Genomic DNA, 26,068 nt, shown 5'->3' with positions numbered 1-26,068 from the left:
AAAAATTTGAAAAATGTTATGAATGAATATGAAACGGAAAAGAAAAATCAATAAATAAGGTGGAACAAAAAGATGAAAGAGAAACAAAATATTAAGTGGGAAAAATACAGCATTTGTTATGTGCCTAAATCATGTTTAGTTATACCATGCTTAGTTGAAATTTGGTGTATGGGAACTCTTTTTATCTCTTTCCTAGAATTAGAGGTATATTTGTGTTAAGCAATTTTTTATATTTATAAAACAACTATTATTTCAGTGAAATATAAATAATCCTTTTAAAAACAACCTACACAGTCTACACAACCATTACACTTATTATTTGATAGGTGATGTGCAGAATGATGTAGTTTGCTAAATAAATCTGCGATGATCCCCACTCCTTTTCTCACACAATTTGTTCTTGCATTTTATTTTTTATTTTATTTAATGCTCTAAGTTGCCAACAACTTTCAATCAGCAAAAGATGGTACATCACATGTAATTTACAAGGTACAAGAATATTGACTTTGCATTAGTATGACTTGACTTTGGAACAAACAATTAATTGAATTCTATGTTCACCTTCACATTTGTTAATAAAACTATTTGTTGTAACTTTAAATACTACCAAACTTCTTCAGTTTTAAGTCGGGTGAGCATTGTAGTTGTTAATGTTAAAAGCAAACTGCTATACTTATAATTTAATTCCAAAACAAATAAGAAAATTCATTTTTTTCTTTTCATTATTTGTTGAATCAAACATTGAATTAACACTTTCTTTTCACTTTCTCTTTCCATTATCTTTTTTTTTTTTCCCTTCATCTTCTTTCTTTAATCTTTTTTCCATTATCAAACAAAGGGTAAAGTAAAAATGGATGCGAATATCAAATCACTTGATAGCCGAATCGCAGCACTCATTTAATTGGTCCCAAAATCTTGAAATAGGATTTTGATAAGGTACACTTAAAATGCACCCCTTGCGCTCCTCATCTTTTTGTTTAAATTTAAAACATTAATACCACAATAATGTACAAAACCAAGATCTAAGCAAACCCTAAACAACGTAACGCCTAGCTAAATTACTGTCAAATTTTGTTCAACTCCCCTCGAAGTGAGATCTATCGTGCTAACTTAGCCCTCCAGTTATTTTTCTTTAAAATTCTTCATAGTTATACTTAACTATTAAGATAATATAACAAATCAACCAGATCACTCAAGCTTTAGCTGTTTCAGTGCAAGAAACAAATTCATCCAGATGCACAACTGAATCAACGAATATGAAGTTCAAGAGAAACCAGAGCAACTTTTTAGGCAATATCATATTCAACAAGAAATAGTATGGAATGATGCAAATTACATCACTGACAACAGCATACTTATTACTGCAAAAATGTTACAAAAACAGAGGGGTCCATAACAAATAAATGAAAATTGACAGCCAGGGCAGCCATCCAGAAGCATACATGATATAAATTTGAACAAAACATTATGCCGGACCTCCCATGAAGTTGAAATTAAGCAAAAAAACTAAGATGAACTAATAGCGGTTCCAGTAGGTTCTGCGTCTGAACCAGTTGTAATCAGGCAAACGCTGAACAGGTCCCATGGCAGCAATAGCAACATCCTGAAAGAGAAACATGACACGACCATAAATTCCAAGACATGACACCACTAGGAAGTTACAAGGAAAAGAATCGGTGTTTCTACTACTAATTAATAAGATATACTTCAGTCATTACCTTGTCATAGATAAATCGGTTTGCAACCCGTTTAATGGTACTGGCATCAACAGCATCAATTCTAGCAAACAACTCAGCAAATGGGATTCTTCGACCATATGTGAGTAGCTGAAACATGGACAAATAAAATTATGAAATATCTCATTCTAGTGATGCAAATATTTTGCAACAAACAGGCTTAGTACAAAATGAGAAAAAAAATTGTAATCAATTTAAGAGGGTATTAGGAACATTACAACATGACAAGCTTGCTAAAAGCAATGGTTAAGGAATTGAAAATAGAAAATTTTTATTGGAAACCACATTAGGATGTATTTGAAAATCACAGGGAGAGGTGTAACTGACAACAGATTACCACTTTTAATTCTTCAACCAATATCAAGGCACTTGACACTGGTTAGCACTAGCCATTAAAAAAATAAGTACACTTGATACACAATCTAGCCAAAACTCTTCATTGAGTTCATTCTTTGTTAAATTTATAAATAATAAGAATCTGACCAGTGGCCACAAATCCCATGATAACAAAGTCATTTACTAGTATCAATGGAGATGTTATTCTCTCCTATGTTCCCATGCCTATCCAATAATGGAGTAAAAAACTATTTCATTTTCCAAATTTCTAACATCTTCAATTGATAACATTAATACAGAATGTTGCAATTGATAGGCCATTTACAAACTTTTGAATAAGTAATCATGCCATATAAGTACCTTTTAAAAACTTCTGTCTATTACTAGTAAGTATTACATCATCATCGACCACAATTCAGCTTCAGGTCATTGTAAAATAGTACAGACAGAATAAAGTTTAAAAGAAATGCTTTCCAATGTCTCTCTTCTATTAATGTAGCAGTGTGGTGTAAAATATATTGTACCTGACGGCCAATATCTTCTGCTACTGGGCTTGTTCCGTCTATGTGAAGCAGAAGTGAGGATTTCAGCTGGAACAAAAAAACAATTGTAAGTGAATACAGAAATAAGAACAGGAAACAAATTAATTTGAAGTACAGCAACATCAATATTTTTTATGATAAAGTTGATGTAAGAAAGCAATAAAACTAGAATAACACATCAAATATTTAAGGAGTATGAATACACATCAAACAATCCAACAACCTTTTGGAATACCAAAGGCTATACATGAGCCAAATGATTGTGTTCAAGGCAATGCGTGCAAAAAAAAACCTAATATAAACCTTGGATTCACAATTGTTAACATTGTTTTAGGGGGCAAAAGTCGACTATTACAAATCTTGCTTAAAAGAAAATATAGTGCACTATCATGCAAAATCGGTCAAAAGATATATGGAAAGCATTTTTCCCTCCGCTAGAAAAATTTTGAAGTGCCAAAAGAAAAAACAAGAATATAATATTTCAATATGTTTATAACAGCAAAGCATTACATCAGAAATAGAAAGACAATTAACAAATAAAATGCCAATGCACAATCCCCATCTTCAGGTTTTGCTGCAGTACATCAGGTCGGCGGTGCATCAGGTCAGCGGTGTATTTTGTTAACTTGAGCAAACTTGAATTGCCAATTAACACACATAATTAATCATGACCCATTGCTTCTATGCACTTGAATTGCCACTGACAGCTCATGTAAGTTTTATGAACTGATACATGTCTGTCATAAATTAATTTAATTTGTATACAAAAGATTTGATGAAGACCACACAATATGCCATCATAAATAAAGAATTAATGACAGAAACAAATCCCATTACTGGTTCCATTTATCTGAAATTTTCATTATTCAAAATCTGCACCAGTATGTCATAGCTCCACATAGTAGTCATGTCCAATCATCGTATATATAATTTAAATACAGTTCATTACATGTAGAATTGAAAGCTTTAAAAAACAAACTACCTCAAGAATTAGAGCAAGGATGTATGAATTTATGTTGGACATAGGCTCTTCATTATACAATTGCATTTATACGAATTATGTAGATGCAATAAGCTAAACTCATCTAGTGCCATGACAATGAATAAAGCCAATTCATAAGAGAAGCTTCATTGTACAAAGTATAAGACAAATCCCATTGTCACATTCACCTACCAAGCCAGGGAATCAATACATCAAGTAGAAGCTCACCTGATTACGAGCACGTGTAACATCATCTTCTGAGACACGGTAAGCCAACTTGGTTGTCTCATACATTATTGCATAGGACAAATCATCCAAGCAATCAGGCTGAATGGACGACAAATTAATGAGAGAAAAAAGGTTTATCAAAGAAATAATATAAGATATGGCAAAAAAGATAAATAAAGAAACTAAAAGAGCCAGGGAAAATAAACATTGTATAAAACAATCCAAGTATACTACTGTTTCAAACATCGAGCTATTTAAATTATCCACTACATATTGCTGAGAGAGACAGTATTAGTCATTATGTATTTATATTTTCAAAATTATCAAAAATTCCTTGAAAAAAAAGGAGTAAAGAAATTAAGTAAAAAAGTATTTCATTTTAAAGAATTGAGAGAGGATAAATGTTCAATTGGCAGTAGCATACACTTGCTACCTTATCCTCAACTTTTCAGGAAAGTCTTAACAAAAGTACTATGCAGGAAACTTCTTTTAAAAAGAAAATTTCAGAAAAAAACCACATTAAGTCTTACCTTAGCAACAGCATATACACCAAAAAGACCTGTGTCCTTATAATTGGTATTGAAAGCCATCATGCTCTCTGCAACTTCATTAATGCCAACTCGTTGTGCTAACTCAGAACTGTTAATAGTTAAAATGCATTCAGTTAAGTCAGTATCAGGAGGAGCATCTTTTTGGGAAGGGGTCAAAGTTGCCTACCCCATGTGTTTTCCACCTCCTGCCGTCTTATTCCAAGAACCCAACATAGCTTGCATGACCATCAGAGCAATTGAATCCGGATCCTTCCAAGATGCCCCTTCAAAAGCTACCGCAAATTGTGCAAGGGGAATATCATCATCAAGCATTCTAACCTGTTTACCAGAGCAAGGAGTGGATGGAAATGATTACTAAATTTAATATCAAAACAGGTTCAGACATGCACATTGCTAAACATAAATACACTTACCTCAGAACCAGTAAAAGTAGCTGGTTCTTTTGCAACTAATTGAGAAGTTGTGGTGGGATCTGTTGACAACTTGGTAAACAATTTTTTCACTTGCTCAACAATATCTTCATGCTTGACAGCTCCAGATGCAGCTATCACCTTGAAAAGCAAACCCACATATAAAACAGTCATCAGAGCAACTTCCACATTAACGTATCAGAAAATCTATATCCAAAATACAATTTACAAAATGGCCCTACCTTCAGAGTTATATTTTACATGCACCAATCACTAACAAGAACATAACACACATAAACATACATCATTAATTTTCTACGTACCATCCTAGGAGCCGTGTAGTGTGTCTGAATGTAGTTCTGCAGATGAGCTTTGGTGATTGTCTTAATGTTCTGAGCAGGTCCAAGAATGGTTCTACCAAGAGGAGTGTACTGAAACGCCGTTGCATGCAGATGGTCAAAGATCACTTCCTCTGTCTGACCCTCAACCTACAAACAGTTTCACACAATAAACCTTTCAGCAAAAGAACAAACCAATCAAAAACCAATTTTGAAGAAAACATGTTACCAAAGAATTATCACAGGGAAAAAGAATAGCCGTTTGGCACACTAATGCACATGCAATTATTTCCCCAAACCATAACAAGGAGTCAATTTCGTAATTATTAGTAAAAACAACTAAAAAATGGAATACCTTTTCAAATCAAACAGGCCCTAATATACAACAAAATTTTCCAGTTTAACTTTGAGTGCATTTTAACAATGCAACAAAACTAACACATTCCACTTAGTGAACACACCAAACGCGGCCATACATGTTACCAAGGAAACACGCACACACACATAGAGAGAGAGAGAGAAGACTAGAAACAAAAATTGGGATGCAGTAATTACCTCCTCCATTTCCCTGAGAATGACGTCACGCTCGCGGCTGATGCGGTTATCATCGAATCGCGAGTTCTGGAGAATGTCGGCGAGAATATCCAGCGCGTGTGGAACATCCTTGTCTGTAACCTTAGCATAATATGTGGTCTGTTCTCTGGAGGTGTAGGCGTTAAGGTGTCCTCCCATGTTCTCGATCTCCTCCTCAAGTTCACGAGCGTTGCGTCTCTCGGTGCCCTTGAAGATCATGTGTTCCAAAAAATGCGCAGTTCCATTGGTCTCCTCAGTCTCGAACCTGGACCCCGCGTCGATCCAGACGCCGACGGTGGCGGTGTGGGCGGAGAGGGTAGACTCGGTGGCGACGCGGAGGCCGTTGGGGAGAGTGGTGACGCGCGTTTCGGGGGCGGAGAGGATGCGCGTGTGGTCGGAGAGGGTGGGGCGGGGGGAACCGTGTTTCAGGAAGCGGGGATCGGGGTTTTCGAGTTGGTGGAGTTTGGACTTGACGGCTTCGGCAACGCGATCGTAGATCATGGCGGTGGGTGGCGGAGGGGAGGGTGGGGAGGCGGCTGAGGGGGCCACTGCGGGGGCGGCAGAGAGGGAGCGGATGGAGTTTAGGGCGGAGGACCGCCGTTCGGAGCGGCGAGCCGCGGTGAGGATGCGGTTGAGGGACATGGCTCCGCGCTCGTGTCTATCTAGGGTTTGTTTGGCGGTGAGAAAGGAATTGCCAATTTATTAAATGGAGAGAGAGAGAGAGAGATGAATTTGGGATGTTGAATGAGTATTCAAGTGCTCGGTAGAGTAGGGGAAATTGAGACTAGAGAGAGAAAGAGTTTTTCTTTTTCCCATTAGAAGAATTTTCTTCTCAATTAAATTTTAAGGCAAATGCTTTCTTTTTAACAATTTTTACGATTTTCCTCTTTCTCTGTTTAATGTAATATTGTTATAAAAATATATGAATTATAAATTATATAGTAAAATTTATTTAAGTTATAATAATGTATTATTTTTAATATTCTTTAAAATAATTAGTTATATAAAACATTAAATAATGAGTCCTATGTCTTATTTCGTGTGACATAATTAATTATATACATTTTATTAAATAATATTCTATTCACTTAAATTTTATTAACAATTTAATGATATATAAAATATAGTATGAGTAACACTATAATTTTTTTAAAATTTAAATATATTTTTAAGTCATTATAAATATCATTAAATTATTATTTAGCATGTAAGGATTGTTTTTCAGCTTAATAAGAACTTTCAAGTTTAAATTTCAATAAATACACGTATATTAAATATTCAGAATGAGAATTTTATTGTTCATAGCGTTATCTTTGGTCTTTACTTGACTAAAACATATTATTAAATTTAATTACAATTTTTCAATTTTTTTATTAATTTTAGTCTCACAAAATTTAAACTTTTTTAAATAATTTTTTTTATCATTATATAATAACGATATGAATTTAGTTACACTATGTCAATAATCATTTTAAATATATGTCATGTCATAAACAATTTAAATTTTATTAACATTACAATTTTAAAAAATAAATCAATAAAAATTAGTTTGAGTAGTAAGTGATTGAATATCACTTAAGTAAGTTCTTTGGTTTGAGTGCTTGTATATGTAAAAAAATTTCAGTGATAAACTCATCTACTACGCATTCAGATAAATAACACAGGTTAATTCAAATTAAACTAAATAAAAAAAATTAAAATTAAAATCAAATTTTATTTTATGTTCAAAAATTTTAAATATATTTTATTTAATATAAATGACATTTAATATCTACACGTTTGTTTGAAGATAAAATAGATCAAATATTTTTACATCATATGCCATAAATCTTAGTGTCAAATTAGGCAAAGTCTATAAAATATGACAATCCCTAACTCAGGAGACTTAGACTATAGTTCATTAAACTTTAAGAATAATAGTAATTTGATCCATAAAATAAAAAAAGTGATTACCTCAAAAAATTATAAAAATAAAAGTAAGTATAAGAATTATATTATTAAAAACTACATAAAAAATATAAAAAGAGAATTAAATTATATTTCTATAAGTTTTGTTAAACTTAAAAGCATTTTAAAAAAATTGTTTAAAAATGATATACGATAATATAATACATTCAAAACTTATGACATACATAAGTTTTTTTTAGTTTATTTTATTAAATTTCTAAATATAACTATCAAAATAAGCTCTTTTCAACTCAATGCAATAAATTTTATTATCAAACTTATGTAATAAAATTTAATGTGATAAGAATTTGTTTAATAAATCATTAATTAATTTGCTTACCCAAACACATCACTATTATAAGCTTTTAAAACAAGTTCTCTAAAATGTTAGACATTTCTCTTAAATGTATATTTTATAAAATATCATTTCAAAATTTTATTAAGATTTTATTTGGATAATTTTATGTATAAGTCATTGTAAAAGAAGGAAAAAAATATAAAAAATTTAATAAAACTCTTTCCATAAGTTAGAATTAATTTATACTTCTTTATTTTTTTAGAATCTAATCTTATTTAATTTCTCTAAAATTTGAAGAAATAAGTAATTTTTAATTTATTGAATAAGTTTTTTTTTTATGTTATATTTCTTCTCCTACAAGAATTTATCCATAAATTTACCAAAACAAGGCCTAAATCTTCCACTACACAAACCTAAATTAGGTAAATGACCAAGTTAAAGAGAAAGTGGCTCAAACATAAAAAGATGTATTCTAGTTCACCTTTTAACTACTTGAAAATTACAGCAAATCTCCAACACTAATTACAACAATTTAAAGTATAACCAAAATATCACATATTATTATTCTTTATAATAGTCTCACAATCCTTCTTCTTAAAAGAAGTCTCCTTAGTCTCATTCACATCCCTAGATGTTTAAGAGCAACAGAGAATAAAAATTTTAATTCTCTTTAAGAGATTTATAGGCAAGTAATGATAGTTAAAAAAAATTTCTTTATTTCATAAAATGAAGAAAATAATAGACTTTACTTAGAGAAATAAGATAAGAATTTGTAGATAACTTTTCAATAATTTTCATCCTACATTTGTTTTCATAAATGTTTATATAATTTCATGAGAGAAGAACATTATATGAAAAAGTTTAGGTAGCTAAGTACACAACCTATTTATACCTATGTTTATGTTACATGCAATTTTACTTTAAATTACTGGGATGTTATCTTAAATTTAAAAAAAGAACAGGGATGAAAGACTCTGTGTTATAAGTAAATTGTTAAGAACTCTCTTAATAGAATTGATTGAAGGCAAAGACTTGGAAGAAGATTAGGCACCTATACAAGATCAACAAGAGCAACAAAGTTCTAAGGGTAGAGATTAAGAGTATGCTTGTTTTCTCTTTTTAAAAATAGTTTTTTATTTTTAAAAATATATATAAAAACTTTTGTTAATTTAAGTTTTTAAAAACTAATTTTTTATTTTCAATTTTTAAAACTAAAAACCAAAGTAACTCTTAGATTGTTTTTGTTCTTATTTTTTCATTTCTCTCCAAAAACTATTGAAAATTAATAGCAGTGTTATAATTAAGAAAAAAAAAAGACAAATGCTGAAAATGTAAGGTTAAAGTTCTTAAACCATCTCATGACACACATCAATTATCTCATGAAAATGTTGAAAGAAACACAAATCATTGCATATGTTTGATAAACACTCAAGTTTATGTCCTTTTCTTATCTTACATTTCTTTTTCATCTTTGTTGATTTAGATTTAGATTTGAATTTGGATTTAGATTCTTACTCATAAGAATCTATTTTTTTCTTATTTTTTATAGTGAACTCTGTGTTTGAGAATGATGAGATTAAGGTAATATTGTAGTGAATGTTTGTATGATAAAGGTAGAGTGTGACAGTAGGTGTTAGTACACACCCCAAGAGCTCTACCTTACACTAGTGTTCAATGGCCACTAAAATGTCCAACAAAATTTGATCACATACACATACATAGTGATAGCATATTGTGATATTCATAACTACATATGGAAGTGAAATTGGAATGATGATTTATTTAGGATATGAGAAGAAATAAATCCTATAGAAATTGATCATGAGAATAGAGATTCGAGTACAGAAGAAACTAGTTTCAATGATCATAATTTAGTCAAATTATTTAACATAGGTTTAGGAATCATATTACAAATAAGATGTGAATATAATATAATAACTAGTTAGTATTTGATTATATATTATACATTTACAAATAGAAATATACATTGTAGTATTTATTCTTAATATACATATTTATTTGTTTTCTTTATAATATTACTTATTCATACTATTTATATTTATTTATTAAAAATTATTTTAATTTTAAAATTAATCATTATTTTTTAGTTTAATATTAATTTATATCTTGTAATTTTTATAATTAATTAAACTTTTTATAAATTACAAGTATTAAACAAGAATGTTTTTCAGTTCAATATTAGATTTTGATGTTTTAATAATTTTTCAATTTAGTATTTTATTTTAAATATAAAAAATATATTTAAGTAAATAAAAAATACTATATCATATATATATATATATAATTTAAAATACTAAATAAAAAAGTAAATAAAACCTAAACACAATTTCTTTAATTTTAAAAATTAAAAATCAAAACTAAATCAAACAAATTCTAAAATTTCTTCTTATTTATTTTTGTTTTTGTTTTTTTTTTTCACGTTCATATATATTTTTGGGCTTGCAATTGAGAGCAATTTTTATTTTATAAATTAAAAGTAACCTAATTATAGTTATATTTTGAATATTTTATAATTTTTATTAATCTTGATTTTCTTTTTAATTATTGATATTTTTAAAAATTTGTTGAATTTCTTATTTGCATGGTAGAGACATGACAAGAACTGAAAGGTAAACATTGGCGTTGGAATTCACAAAGTTAAACTTGATATTTTAATTTATGACATTAAGTTAAAAGTTAAATCACCATAGTTCTTAATTAGTTTAATTAGATATAACTAGTTTAGTAGTTTCTTTATAATAAATATATATAATATAATAATTAAATAACAAAATTTTATATTTTTGTAAATAATTATATATAATAAAATTATTTTAAGTAATAACTTTTTTACAAAATATTTTGACATAACTCTATAAATATGAATAGTATGTATAAAAATAATAAATATTTAAGAAAATTAAATAATTTAAAAATATAATTTATTTTAAATAAACTTTATTGTATAGCGTAAAAAAAAAATTAAATATCAATAATCAATGTATATTAATAACCATAAATTTAAAAAAAGAAACTCTAATAAACTCTAAATTAAAAAATAGAAAAAACTAAGATATTTCTTTTATAAATGATAAAATAGGAATTCACAAAAAATATAAAAAATTATATAAGGTAATAAAAAAAAGTTAAATAACAACATTAATTTTCAAAATTTAAAATAAAATTAATAAAAATATGAGTAAAAATAAAAATAATCACAAGATAAGAGAGTATAATTCAGACATTATTTACAATCAATTTTAATCCTAAAATATTTACGTGACAAACTGTGAAGGAGAGTGATTATACTTACTTTTTAAATAATATATTCTTATTTATAATATAGAGATCGATTACTATAAAAATAAAATTTGTTCTAATCATATATATCTTTATATTATAGAAGGAAATAATAATCACCTTAAAATAAGTTCTTAAGATAAATCAAGAATTAGTAAAAGGTTTATTTTAGTCAAGTTTGTGAATTATAACATGATATTTTTTGGATTTTAAATTTATTTTATTTTAATTAATTAATTTCCTTAAACATATTTTTCTTAATTTTTTTTGTATTTTTTTTTATTTTATATTGTTTATTGGATGTGCTTAGCTAGTTGAACTGTAATTATTTAATACTTCAGACATAATCTCTATGAATCTTATATATTTTTTACTTCTTGACAAATTTTGTCAACACTTTTCCAATTTTGTACCCTTCATAACTTTGTTAATAAAAAATCATATTCATTTGATTATTTAAAGTTACAAAATTATCTAAAGTATTTATGGTCTATGATACCTCATACATCCTTTATTCTACAATTACTCGTCTCAGACCTCACTCCAAACTCAAATATCATATATATTAAATTTAAAATTAAAAACTCATATTACACTTATAATTCTACAACTTTATGATTAATAATGAAATATTCTTAACTTAAAATTAAAAATATTAACTTCTTATTGCTACTATTTTACATTGTCTTTATATTTGTACAATATTATTACAAGGTTATTCTTCAAGTTTAACAATAAAGGATGTTAAGTTAAGTCTAACTCTTTAATTTTGATAAAATTAAAATAAATACAGCGATAATTAGATGAACACTAACAAAAATATTACTGATGCTCATAAAGTATTTAGGACTTTTAATTAATAATACTAAAATAAATTTATAAAAAAATGTTACATCAACTTAAAATCACTAGAAAGATACATCTAGAGCAATGGTTTTGAAAGAATTGTAGTTAGCAAGACAAAAGTATCATCAAAATCAATTGTTTAAATTGAAGCATTTCTAACATACACCAAGAAAATCAAGACACAAGTTATTTGAAGAATGATTTTTAACCTTTATCCTTGAAACCTAAAAAGAAATGTGACTAAAGATGTTTATAAAAATCTATTAATAACTTCTTTATGCATAAAATGTATTGTACAATTATCGAAATTGTTTAATATTACAATATTATTAGATTAAATAGTTTATAATATCTTCATTTTATTTTTATGAGCTATAAATACAAGAAATGAAGAGATTAATACTACTGAATATCATGAAACCACCTAACCATTCATGTCAACAGCTCTTTAATTTTTCTTTAATTTTTTTAAAGCTCTTTAATTTATTATTTGAGAGGAAATCTTTTAGTTATCAGTACACTTCATTAAATATATTTGGAGCATTGGAGGCAATCTTGAATTTACCATTTTCTTTGCCCTTAAACAGTTAAGCCTTAGTCAGATAAGCTTGAAAATATGTGTACAAAAGAATAAGCATTAAAATCTAAAGAGACTTGTGAAATAATTTTTAAGTTTTGAGAAAATTTTATTGTATAATTGTCTAAATCGTGAAAATCTTTCTTATTTATTTCACCTAATTGGAGTAAAATTGTAAATATTTAAAAATTACTTTCATATAATAAATTTTGTAATTGTAAATTTTGGAGTTAAATCATACGATTCTTTTTTATGATTATTTTATCACAATATTATATTTTGGATTAGATGCATTGATTTGGAAAAATCCAGAAACACGGGATATGAAGACAATTGGGACAACGCAAGTCGATCCCGTTCAATCCAAAAATGAGAAAGAGAGGGTCAATGTGCGTGAATCCTTTCAGAAGGCACGCTCTGTGAAAGGTAGTCGAGGTAATGAAGGAGGGAAGAGACATAAGAGCGCAGTTTTCATAGAACCTTCTCGAAAAAACCCTAAGAATCATAATAAAGAAGCGTCAATGCCATCGCAACTTAGAGGACAGGTATTGCTAACTGATGAAATCTCAGCTAATGCTTCCAAGAGCTCCGACAACTCGCATCCTTCCAATCCTTCAGTGGAGGTGGGGGAGCGAATTGTTGCTACAGATTGTGATGATGAGGTAATGGCATCGAAGTTACTAGACATTGGCAAGAAGGCTGGTTTGGTTGTACATAGGAATGATGAGCAGGTTCGAGAGAAATTGATTGAGATGGAGGTACGTGATAGAACGATTGCGAAAGAATATGGGGTTCGCTTTGATACTAAATGAAGATTGGCTCATTTAATTGTAGAGGGCTGGGGAGTGCGGTAAAGCAAAAGAAGGTGTGTGAGATTGTTCGCTCTGAAGGTCTGGAGTTCTTGGCGATTCAGGAAACAAAACTTGAAATATGTAATAGTAATTTATGTACGCGTTTGTGGGGTTCTGTGAATTTTGATTAGTGTGCCTTGCCTTCCATTGGCAGAAGTGGGGGTATGCTTTCACTTTGGGATACTTCCAAATGTAAAATACTTTTCTCCTTTTCTGGTACTGGATTCCTAGGTGTTTGCTTGCAGATATTGGCTACTGAAAACCTATGTGTTGTGGTGAATGTCTATGCATCGTGTAGATTAAGTGAGAAGAGAAAGTTATGGGATGATTTGCTCATGACAAGAAGGGGTCTTGGCAAATTTATGTGGTGTATATTGGGTGACTTCAATGCTGTGAGACAAGTGACAGAGAGGAAGGGTTGTCAGGCAGACTATGGTATCTCTAAAATGGAGGGCTTTAATTCTTTCATTCAGGAAATGGAACTTGTGGATCTTCCACTTGTGGGTAAAAAATTTACATGGATAAAAGGGGATGCTTCTATGATGAGCAGGCTAGATAGAGTCCTTATTTCTAGTTCCTGGCTTGATTACTGGGGAGATGGTTTTATTCAGGTTTTGAGCAGAGATGTGTCTGATCATTGTCCCATTATTCTTAAGCACAAAGTGGTTAACTGGGGTCCGAAGCCGTTTCGATTTAATAATTGTTGGCTGACTCATAAAGAAGTTGTGGAGGTGGTGGAGGAAGCGTAGAAAAGAGATATTACCCTCCCATGGGCTGCCCAGAGAGCTAGCCAGAGGTTAAGGAATGTTAAGATTGCATTAAAAAAATGGAATATTGAGGTATTTGGAAATGTTGATAAGGTGATCTCTGATTTGACAACTGAGTTGAGCTTGATTGATGATAAAAATTCAGTGGTAGAACTTTCCGATGTGGAGAAGAAGCGTCAACAAATGTTGGTGGGTGATATTTGGAAGGCTAGGAAGAATAGAGAGAGTCTCATAGCCCAAAAAGCTTGGGTGAGATGGGGGAAAGAGGGTGATTTAAATACAAAGTTCTTTCATTTATGTGTTAATGGGAGGCGGCGACGAAATAATATACATGGACTCCAAATTGGAGAGAGATGTGTCGAAGAGGTTAATGAGATTAAAACAGGTGTGGTGTCCTATTTTGTGGCTCATTTTAGTAGTAGAAGTTGGCTTCGACCTACTATTAATATTAACAATTTACCAAGAGTCTCTGTTCTACAGAATGAGGAGCTTGTTAATGCTTTTTCGGAGGAGGAAGTGGGAAAGATGATTTTGGAGTGTGAGGGTGATAAAAGTTCGAGGCCTGATGGTTTCAATTTTGTGTTCCTTAAGAGGTTTTGGGGAGTGATCAAGGAAGAAGTGATGGGTATGCTTATTGAATTTTGTAGAAATGGGAAGCTACCTAAGTCTTTATTATCTTATTTTGTAGCACTTGTGCCAAAAGTGTCTTGCCCACAACAGATATCTGATTTTCGGCCTATCTCATTATTAGGTTGTCTTTATAAGATTGTTTCCAAGCTTTTGGCAAATAGGTTGAAAGGAGTTTTGAATTCAATAATTTCAGAAGAACAATCAGCCTTTATCCCGGGAAGGAACATGTTAGATAGTGTACTTGTGGCTAATGAAGCAGTTGATTATGTGCGGAGGTATAATAAGAGGTGTTTTGTGTTAAAGCTTGATTATGAGAAGGCGTATGATTCGCTAGAGTGGGGATATCTTTTGTTTATGTTACGTAGCTTTGGATTTTCAGACAAATGGGTCAGTTGGATGGAAGCTTGTGTGTGTGGGGGAAGCCTATCAGCTTTGATTAATGGTTGTCCTACATTGGAGGTTCATATTGAGCGGGGCCTAAAACAGGGGGATCCTCTTGCCCCTTTTCTTTTTCTTGTGGCAGCGGAAGGGTTAGGAGTTCTTATGCGGAAGGCAGTGACTTGTGGGTTGTTCTCTGGTGTGACGATTGGGGAAGGGGGACCAGATATTTCTTTGTTGCAGTTTATGGATGACACATTGATTATGGGAAAGGCTTCGGTGCAGAATTTGTGGACTTTGAAAGCAGTATTGCGTAGCTTTGAATTAATGTCAGGTATGAAAATTAACTTCCATAAATCTTTTGTATTGGGGATTAACACTGGTGATGACTTTGAAAACTTGGCTGCGGAGTTCCTACATTGTAAGATTGGTAGTTTCCCATTAAAGTATCTCGGGTTACAGTTAGGTGTTAACCCGAGAAAGCCTAATGCATGGAAGGGTGTGTTAGAGGCTCTTAAAAAGCGGTTAGCGTCATGGAAGCATAGGTATTTATCGATTGGAGGTAGGGTGACTTTGATTAATGTCGTTCTTAATTCTATGCCATTGCACTCGTTATCCTTTTTTAAGGTGCCGAAGTCGGTAATAAAGGAAATTGTCACTATCCAACGGAATTTTTTATGGAAGGGTGTTAAGGATGGATCTAAAATCCCCTGGGTGAAATGGAAAACTGTATGTAGACCGCGGAAGAATGGTGGCTTAGGTATTAGGAATGTGCAGTGGTTTAATTGGGCGCTTCTTGGTAAATGGTTGTGGCGAGGTGTTAACTGTTCTAGTTCATTGTGGGTGCGGGTGTTGGAATCTAGATATGGAAGATTAGCTTCTTCTCTTCAGCGTTCATCAGTTCACAATAGATGTTCTTTGTGGTGGCGTGATTTGCTGGAGGTTATTCATCAAGGGAATTCATGGCTGGATGAGAAGTTTGATAGAAGTGTGGGTGCAGGTTTACACACTCTTTTTTGGAGAGATAAATGGGTAGGAGGGGTGCGATTGTGTGAAGTATTTCCGCGATTATTTGCAGTGGCGAGAAATGCTGAATCACGTGTATTGGAGAATGGTTTTCATGATGGCACTAGATGGGTTTGGAATGTTAGTTGGCGAAGAGGACTCTTTCAACATGAGAGCTCGAGCTTTAATCTTTTGTTGGAGCTTGTGGATGGAGTTTCTATTAAGTTACTACAAGAAGATAAATGTGTATGGAGGGCAGATTCTTCAGGTTGTTATTCAGTGCAATCTGCGTATTCATGGCTATTTGAACTTTTTGGTGGTCCTAATAGTGTAGATCAGTGTACGGCAGATGCCTTGCAAAGGCTATGGAGAGGGAAGGTCCCTCTTAAGTGTCTGGTTTTTTCTTGGCAATTGTTGTTGAATGCACTTCCTTGTAAAGGTTTATTGATTGACCGTGGTGTTCAAATTGATGATATAACTTGTTGTTTCTGTCATGGTTTGGAGGAACTTCCAACTCATTTATTTTTAACGTGCTCAGTTTCATCTCAAATCTGGTACTTTACTGCGCGTTGGCTTGGATTCTCACTGGTTTTGCCTTCAGATTTATCGACTCACTTGCTTTCTTGGGTTGGTGTTGGCTGTAGTAAAAGAGAAGGAATATGCTTATTAATTATTTGGGTAAGTACAGTGTGGTCTTTGTGGTTGCATAGAAATAGAATTATATTTTCCAATGGTGTTTTGGATGAGAGGGAAGTCCTAGATTCTTTATTCTGAGATCCTGAAAATGGTTATCACTTGTTAGTAAGGGAGAAGCTATTATGTTAGCTGATTGGTATTTGAACCCACGAAATTGCATCTGTCTTAATTTTGCATAAGTATATTTTTGCTTTTTATTTCTCTGAGTTAGTAATTTTTTGTGTATATGGGTTTTGAGTTCCCCTTGAACTCTTTTTAATAAGATTTGTTTTGCTTATAAAAAAAATATATTATATTTTAGTCTTAGTCATTTAATTTGTTGTTAGAGTATTATCGTGTGTATAAATGAAAATCTTATCCCTTAAAAATAAAGTTTGAAAATACAATTTGATCATCTTTCATTTTTTTTTCTTTTTTCTTTTTTTGTCTCTTAAACTCCCATCACAAAAAGTTAGTCATCTTTCAATTTTTTTATATTTTTATAATTAGATGATGAACACAACTAAGCAAATACTTAATAGTATTGTTAATATTTTTTGATTAATTTATTAAAATTCATCTAAAGTTTTATTAAAAAATTATAAATTAAGTCAAAATGTATTTTTATTAAAAGTTATTAAATGATTATAATTTTAAAGCAAATTTATTATAAATTTAATTAATTTATACTTATTTTATTTTATAAGACAACTTAGAATGGAGAATGTCTCGAGGAAGTTATAAATTACAAGTTCAAGAGCTTAATAAAAGATGTTGAATGTTGCAATGCTGAAATTAGACATTTCAACGTCCATTTTCATAACAATAGACGACTAAGCATTTCAACACTTATAATCATAACTTGGGGTGAGCAGAAATAATATACCTACACATAACTTATAAGACCAAACTGTAGAAAAAGTAATAAAAATAAGTTATATGTACAATGGTTTTAGGCAAGTAAATTTTATCAGGTTATTCGGTGAAATGAAATTCAGTAGGTTACGGGTGCAAAAATGTGAAATTGTTAATATTCGAATTCAACTGAGAGGAGACATGGTTTGTTCGCTTCCACCATTATCTGCATTCGATTGATTCATAGTTTCTATTCTATTTTGATTTCAATGTTTCTTCCATTGAAATTCACTCTTTCAAATTGAACTCACCTTCCTTAGAATCCCAATCTTCATGGTCTCACCTTCATCCTCATATTTCCTTCAGAAAACCATAATCATGGGCTCATCACTTTGCCATTGGTGGATATGGCTCTAATAGTGGGACTAGTGAAAATAAAGAGTACTAGTTTCATAGACATTTTTGCTACCTATATTGACCCACCCGCCTAACCCAAAACCCTATTAACCTAACAATCCATTCGAATGGAATTGATATATAATTTTATATGATTGGATTGCAATGATTCTTTAATTTTTTACCTCAAACCCGTTCAAAATTGCTCGATGCCCAACCCTAATTCAAACAATCTGAAGACTAATGCACTTTGATGTTTCAACGTCCAACATAACTCTAAATAGATGTCATAAGGGCTATTTAACATATTTTGTAATATTTTGAGATTTTTCAGATATCAAAATAATTTTCTCATATTTTACTTTTATCTTTTGTTAGAGATTTGGGAGATTTTCTTATGCCTTTCCAAATTTTTTCAAATTCTTAATGAACTTTTCTTTTATCATCATTATATTCTTGTATTGTTTAGTATTCATATATCTCAAATTTAGAAAGAATAATATTCTTTGTTTTTATTCTATATTAATTATGAGGTCATTAGACTTATATATACATGAGCCTACTAGCTATTTTAAGAAATATGAATAACTAATTCTAAGAAAAAAATCCTTATGATTATGGGATTGATTCTAAATACATAAACCTAATATTAATAGCAAGATACAACTGTGATAAAGAATAAAATTATAGTAAGGATAAAATATAAAACTTCCTAAAATACATAACAAGCAACATAGTTTTGACACTCCCCTCAAGCTGGTGAGTAATTGTTCTCCATTCCTAACTTGAATATAATTCTTTTTAAGTTAATGCAGTTCATCCCCTTGGTGAGTATGTCTACAAGTTGATTCTGAGTGGACGCATATGGGGTGCAAATCATGCCACTATCTAACTTTTCCTTGATAAAATGTCTATCCATCTTGATATGTTTAATTCTATCATGCAATAATGAATTGTGGGCTATACTAATTGTAGATTTATTGTCATAATATAACCTCATAAGTTCATCCTACCTTATCTTTAAGTCCTCCAATATAATCTTTAGACATAGAAGTTCACATATTCCTTGGGCCATTGCTAAAAATTCTGCTTCAATACTCGATCTAACTACTACACTATTTTTTTTCCTCTTTCAAGTCACTAGGTTTCCACCAAGGAAGGTGTAGTATTCAGTAGTTGATCTCCTATACATAATTGACCTCGCATGATTGATAGACGATGTCGAGTCGCTATCAAAACAACTAAGTTTCTTTAAGAATTTTGCAATATAGAACTTGACCTAAGTCAATTTAAGAGACACATATTCAGTTAACTTCAATTTTAGGTTCTTTAATAATACAAGTAAAGTTTGGGGGTTTGAAAACTTCAAATTAATTGAATTAAAGCTACGAACAAAATTAACGTGAATAAAAATATATTAAGAAATATCAATCCACAGAATTTCAAATGTGTGTAATTTCGATTTTCATAGTATCTAAAGGTTTTTATCCAAATTTTAACGATTACCTAATCCAATTATTAATTCAATCAAATAACCTAATCGAACTAGATCACAAATTAAATCAAATTATTATTTATTCTAATCTAAATTAATTATCAAATCAGAACATCGATCGAGTCTTAATTTGAATTCTAACTATAGAAAAGTTAATCACAATCGCAAAGTTGTTATCAAAACAACCAAGTTTCTCTAAAAATTTTACAATATAGAGCTTGACCTAAGTTAATTCATAGAGACACATATTCAGTTAACTTCAATTTTAGGTTCTTTAATAATACAAGTAAAGTTTGGAGGTTTGAAAACTTCAAATCAATTGAATTAAAGCTACAAACAAAATTAATGTGAATAAAAATATATTAAGAAATATCAATCCACAAAATTTCAAATGCGTGTAATTCTGATTATCACGGTATCTAAAGATTTTTATCTGAATTTTAACAATTACTTAATCTAATTATTAATTCAATTGAATAACCTAATTGAACTAGATCACGAATTAAATCAAATTATCATTTAATCTAATCCAAATTAATTATCAAATCAGAATATTGATCGAGTTCTAATTTAAATTCTAACCACATAAAAGTTAATCACAATCACAATATACAAATATGAAATTATAGAAAAATAAAACAAACTCGAAGCAATTTGGCCTAAAACTTAAATCGGATTTACACCATCTGGATTCCACGAATTGAATGAGAAGTTTAACTTTTCATCGAAGTACTTAACCCAAGTGAGAATGAGAGAATTCGAGAGTAGGTAAAAATAAAGATTCTTATTAATGGCCAAATCTCAAAAACTCAAGGTATCTAATCACACATCCTAATTTAGAACCTTATTAGTTTATTTATAAGTTCTAATTAGGGTAAACTAAATGGTCAAAATTTGGGTCTCAATTATATCTAAGAGCCCAAATACAATTATTAAATAACAAGGTCTAAATGCAATCCCGTAAAAAGATTCAACAAATATGCCTTAACTTTAAAAAATCATAGAAAATTGAAAATAACTACAAATCTAGCTATCCATATATGTATTTTGAAGCTTTGGATATGTAGAATCCAATGCAACTGGAATAAGCCAAAAACAATATCTAAAGAAAAGTTATAGCCTAGTCAAAAGTTAGAATAACTGAAAATACAAAATTAAAGTATTCATTTGTAACAAGTCCAATTTATTCAAATAACTAGAAAATGGTAAAAAATCTAAAAATAAAGCATATTAAAAGTGTTTATAAATTAAAATAAAACAATAAATGCAAACATAAAATATGTTATATCAATAATCTGCATCCATATATGCTTCAAGACTCACCACTCTTGTTTCATTTGAACAATATCCTTCTTCTTCGAGTTCTTTTTAAACACTGAACAATTTTAAGGGCAGCTTGTAAATGTGCTTCTTTCAGTTGGTGCATAAATTGGCTAACTAGACTCACCGCAAAAGTAATGTCTGGCCTAATGTAAGATAAGTAAATAAGTTTGTCCACTAATCTTTGACACATCTTCTTGGCCACGACAATATCTTCCTCCGCACTTCCTAACTTTATATTTGGGTCAATTAGAGTACTTGTTGGTGTACAGGCTGTCTTAACTGTTTGTTTGAGCAAGTTAATAATATACTTTTGTTGAGAGATGAAGATTCCTTTCTTAGAATGTGCCACTTTAATTCTCAAAAATTATTTAAGTCTTCCTAATATCTTGATCTTGAATTTCGTGACAAGGCATTAACTTAACACTTCCTACTCCTTTTTGTCATCCCAAGTTATTATAATATCATCTACATACACCAATAAAGTGTGACCCTTTGGCTCTAGTCCAAACCTGCTTAACTTTGGTGATTCTTCCAAACCATGCTCTTGGGGATTGTTTTAGTCTATATAGAGCCTTTTTTAACTTGCAAACAACAACAACCTATCCATCATAACTAGGGGACAATTCCATTTTTTTTTTCAAGGTCTCCATGTAGAAATGCATTCTTCACATCGAATTGCTGCAAGTCTTAATTATGATTTGCTACTAATGACAATATTTCTAACTATGTTCATCTTAGCAACCGAGGTAAATGTCTCCAAGTAATCCACTTCATAGGTTTGAGTGAATCTTTTGGCTACTAACCTTGCCTTGTGATGTTCAATGGTCCCATCTGCCGCGTACTTTATGATATATACCCACTTGCACCCAACTAGTTTGTTTTCAGTTGGTAAGGTGACAAGTTCCCAGGTCCTGTTCTTGTTTAACGCCTCCATTTCCACATCCATGGTTTGTTTCCATTTCCTGTCAGATAATGCTTCAGATACAAAAGAAGGTATAGGTGTGAAGTTTAGGTTTGTGAGAATAGTTTTATAGATAGGAGAGAATTTTTCAAAGGATAGAAAATTTGATGAAGGGAAAAGTAATTGTTGGGTGCATGTTCTAATGTTCTTGTTCTAGGTCTAGATTTTGGTCCACATGTGCTTCTGGATTTTCATAAACAAACTCATTAGAATTATTGGAGTTTATAGGATTAGAAAGTGTTACCTTAAATAGTGATAATAGGTTGGATTCTTGAACATGGACAAATTATGGAATGGCATTTTCTCTCCTTGAATACACCTAATTTTTTTTTCCAAATTTTCCACCATTAGGTGCAGGTTCAGGTGCAGGTCTTGTTATTGGTTCAGGTGCTTGTTTTGTTCTTCTCTTAGTTTTAGGGGCAACAACGTTATTTGTCCCAATTTCAGGTCCAAATGTCATATTTGGAAGCATGAGAGTCTCATCTTCCTCTCTTACATTCTCCTCCTGAAGATGAGGCTGCTTGAAGTAGCTCTCTTGTTTGTTGAAGGTGACATCTATTAACACATAGAATCTTTTTGATGAAGAGTGAAAACATTTGTATCCCTTTTGCGTGATTGAGTATCCTAAGAATACACATTTGACAGTCCTAAGGTCTAGTTTTCTCCTTTCATTACTATGAACATGCACAAAGGATACACACCCAAATATTCTAGGTTGGAATTTATTTGTAGGGTCCAGGTGTTAGTAGAATGAGCATAGGACTTCCATGGAGCTTTTTGATTCTAAGATTTTAAAGGGTAACCTATTGATTAGGTAGGTGACAGTAAGAAGGGCTTTCCTCCAAAATTACTTAGGAACATGATTTTGAAAAAGTAGGGGTTTAGTTTGATCTAATAAGTGCTATTTTTTCTTTCTGCAGTCCCATTCTGCTAAGATGTGTTCACACATGAAGACTCAAGTTTATCCTTTCTTTTTGGAAAAAAGAGTTAAGCACAAGATTAAAGTAATCATTGGCATTACCAGACCTAAGTCTCTTGATACCGACTCTAAATTTATTTTTAATCATTAAGACAAACTGGTAAAACACGGGTTAACTTTAGATTTCAATTTCAATAGGAAAACCTAAGTCACCCGGGTACAATAATCTATGAAGGTTAAAAATCATTTAGCACATGAGACATTAGGGACATTAGTAGGACCCTATACATTAGTATGAATAAGGAGAAAAAAAGAATGACTCATCTTATTGCTAATGGGAAAAGTACACGCTTGTATTTAACAAGCTCACATACCTCACAATGGAGACTCTCCATATTTAAATTCTTAAAAAATGAAGGAAAAATAACTTTTACAACTCAAAACGAAGGCTATCCCAGTTGACAATGGTATAGTTGAGCTTTCTCTTTATCAGTCATCAGTCATAGTGGAGTCACATATGAGAGAGTGGCTCTTGGTAGGCAGATTAGGGTCCTCTATGTAGTTCAGGCCATTCCATTCTCTAGCATGTCAAATCATCCTCCCCAAGTGCTTGTCCTGCAGTATACAAGAGTTGCTATGAAAAACAACGTTACATGAGAGATCTTTGTGAGTTTATGTATAGAAATAAGATTGGTGGATAGTTTTGGGACATGAAAGACACATTTTAATATTATGGATGAGATTATTTGGGCCTCTCCTTATCCTACTACAATTATAAGGGTTTCATTTACTGTGAAAATTTTCTTATTGCTAGGACATAGAGAATATGTGGAGAAGTATTTGGGTAGATGGGTTATATGGTCAGTTGCTCTAGAATCTAATATACAGTAATGGGTAAAGGGTGTATCTGAAACATTAAATCCGAAAGAAAATGGAAACTTACTGGAATATGTTAAAGAGCACGTATTATGGGCTTCTCCAATTTACTAAGGAAGAATCTTATCCTTTCTATCTTTTCATGATTCAGCTGAACAAATTCTTCACCTTGTCTATTAACAATGTGTGCTTGCCTTTGCCCTCTTTTTTTTGGAGGCCTCCTTTTGGCCCTTATTCTCGGCTTGGGAGTTTTCCATGTAATTTCTAGCACTTCTCTCTTGTGTGACATGACTTGTTGTAATAGGTACATCATATCTTCTCATTCTTTTTTTCATATTGGGAAACCCATTTTTCCTCTAGTTAGCAACCATGTCTGTTCCTCTTTTAACCATCTTTGTTGAGCTTTCAGTAGTTGGGGTCTCTATCATCAGTCCTCTCTTACTTTTTTCACTCTAGATAATGGCTACCACTTTATTAAGCTCTATGACTTTCTCTTTTCCCAAGATTTGGATTTGGACTAGTCATATTCAAGTTCAGGCCTACCAAAAAATTTTAGACTCTATCTTGTTCAATATACCTCTAAGGATTACTAAGTCTTTTGAAAACTTTGCTTTTACAACTCGATATTGATATAATTCCATCAATAGGGACTTAAGTTGATTGGCATTTTCTGTGACTGATTTGTTCCAATGTTTGACAGCCACGGTTTCCACCTTTACATCATATTTTTAAGCAGCCACCATACATTGGCCTTCCTATATGGCCAAATCCTACGCTTAGGTAGATTCTTGAGGGTCGTCTAGTTTTCACAAGGTTTCACAATGAAATAGATGAGACTGATTTGAGCCAGGAAAAACGATGTGGATTGTGTAGAGATACCAGTCACACCAAGCGGACATGCCCACATGCTCCATCCTTTAGCTAGCAATTGATTTAGTGTGTTATGTAGAAAAAGTAATATTGTTAAGTTTAAATTGTTGTAGTATACATGTTGTTTATCACCTTATTTCCTAGTGTACTAAAAGTAATATTGTTAAATTTATGTAACTACTTTCTTAACGAATATTTGTTTACAGTTTACCTTATTCAATCACGTCATTTGATGTATTTAACTAAGTTAAACTAAAATACATAATTGATATATTTCAAAGTACATAAAATTTAAAGTTAATTAAAAATAAATGTCTTACACCATGCATAAATTAAATAATAAAAAGGACTAAACTAGCATTTTAGTCCCTAAGACATTTAAAATATCATATTAGTCCACAACTTCCTTCTCCGTTATGCATTTTAGTCCCTGACGTTAGACCCCGTTAAGAGACTGTCATAGAAGGTTGAGTTGTCATGTTAAGTGCTACATCAGCATCCCAGTTGGAAGCAACGACGTCGTTTTGGAAGCTGGCGTGGCACAGATAAATGCGAAACGATGTCGTTGTAATTGAAACCCTTTTGCCCAAATTGAATCAAACATTTTCTGATTATTGTCAAAGAATCCTACCCTAATTCCAGGCTCTTTCTCACCCAAATTCTTATTCATGGTTGTGTTTGGGGGTGAAAAATTTAAAGATTGAAGTTTGTTGTTGTTGAAGAAGGGCCAACACATGGAGAATTCGGTAAAAAAAAATTTCTTAATTTATTGAGTCAATTTCTTGGTTTAGGGACGAAGAACCCTAACTGTTCAATATTTTGGGGACGACGAACCATAAGTGCTCATTGTTTTGGGGACGACAAAGCTTATCTATTTTCTTTCTCCTTAATCAGTGTCAATGTGGTTATTGGAAAATATTTTTTGTTTATTATCGAGAGATGGTAGGAAGTGGTCCCTGGTAGGCAGTGGTCCCCTTATGTTTCTTACAACTTTTTAGTTTTTATAATTAAAGAAGATAATGTTAATGAAATTGGTCTTTTTCTGCATGGTTTAACCCATCTTCCTATGTACGTGCATGAAAGTCATTGTTTATTCAGTAAATTAGTTTAAATTTGCAAAAGATTGCTAACTTTATTGATAATTGTTTCTTTGTAAATGTAGTTAATTAAGTTTTACATTCACCATAGAGGAAAATTTTTGGAAGAAAATGGAATTAAGAAGGAGTATAAGTGGGACAAAATTGAGGTTTGGGCTGATGTTGATGAAGATATGGTTGATATCTTTAGCTTTATAAACTTTGCCAAGGCAATGGGGTATTTCAGTAACATAAAAAATATATTCTGGTCTGACCCTAATAAAGAGTTTGATGAAGGTTTCAAATTATTAAAATATGATGCTGATG

General features: G+C 31.2%; 1 protein-coding gene across 2 annotated transcripts; it reads right to left on the bottom strand.

Annotated features, from left to right (window-relative positions):
- Positions 1-1,259: 1,259 nt before the first annotated feature.
- LOC113849499 (probable mitochondrial-processing peptidase subunit beta, mitochondrial) lies at positions 1,260-6,530 on the bottom strand. Of its 2 annotated transcripts, none has more exons than XM_027479445.1 (9): positions 5,679-6,530; positions 5,109-5,273; positions 4,789-4,926; positions 4,542-4,693; positions 4,355-4,463; positions 3,825-3,923; positions 2,597-2,662; positions 1,719-1,826; positions 1,260-1,603 (listed from the first exon to the last, which is right to left on the bottom strand). In XM_027479445.1, the coding sequence occupies exons 1-9, from the start codon at positions 6,336-6,338 to the stop codon at positions 1,517-1,519; spliced, it is 1,584 nt and encodes a 527-aa protein (XP_027335246.1). In that variant the 5' UTR covers positions 6,339-6,530; the 3' UTR covers positions 1,260-1,516. The 2 variants fall into 2 exon arrangements, with proteins under 2 accessions (XP_027335246.1, XP_027335247.1); XM_027479446.1 differs by having other exon boundaries at positions 1,303-1,603; positions 1,715-1,826; positions 5,679-6,414.
- Between the last annotated feature and the right edge of the window lie 19,538 nt (positions 6,531-26,068).

Source organism: Abrus precatorius, unplaced genomic scaffold (assembly GCF_003935025.1).
Source record: "Abrus precatorius isolate BTA unplaced genomic scaffold, Abrus_2018 Scaffold9, whole genome shotgun sequence".
NCBI classification, from domain to species: Eukaryota; Viridiplantae; Streptophyta; class Magnoliopsida; order Fabales; family Fabaceae; genus Abrus; species Abrus precatorius.
Note: the sequence above shows the minus strand (reverse complement) of the source record. Positions and strands in the feature narration are given on the sequence as shown.

Excerpts from the sequence above, each read along its gene's own strand:
- LOC113849499 (XM_027479445.1), bottom strand. The coding sequence starts at position 6,338 with ATGTCCCTCAACCGCATCCTCACCGCGGCTCGCCGCTCCGAACGGCGG. Across the intron at positions 4,927-5,108 it reads ACTACACGGCTCCTAGGATG|GTGATAGCTGCATCTGGAGC; the intron begins GTACGTAGAAAA and ends TTGCTTTTCAAG. Across the intron at positions 4,464-4,541 it reads GGAGGTGGAAAACACATGGG|TTCTGAGTTAGCACAACGAG; the intron begins GTAGGCAACTTT and ends AACTATTAACAG.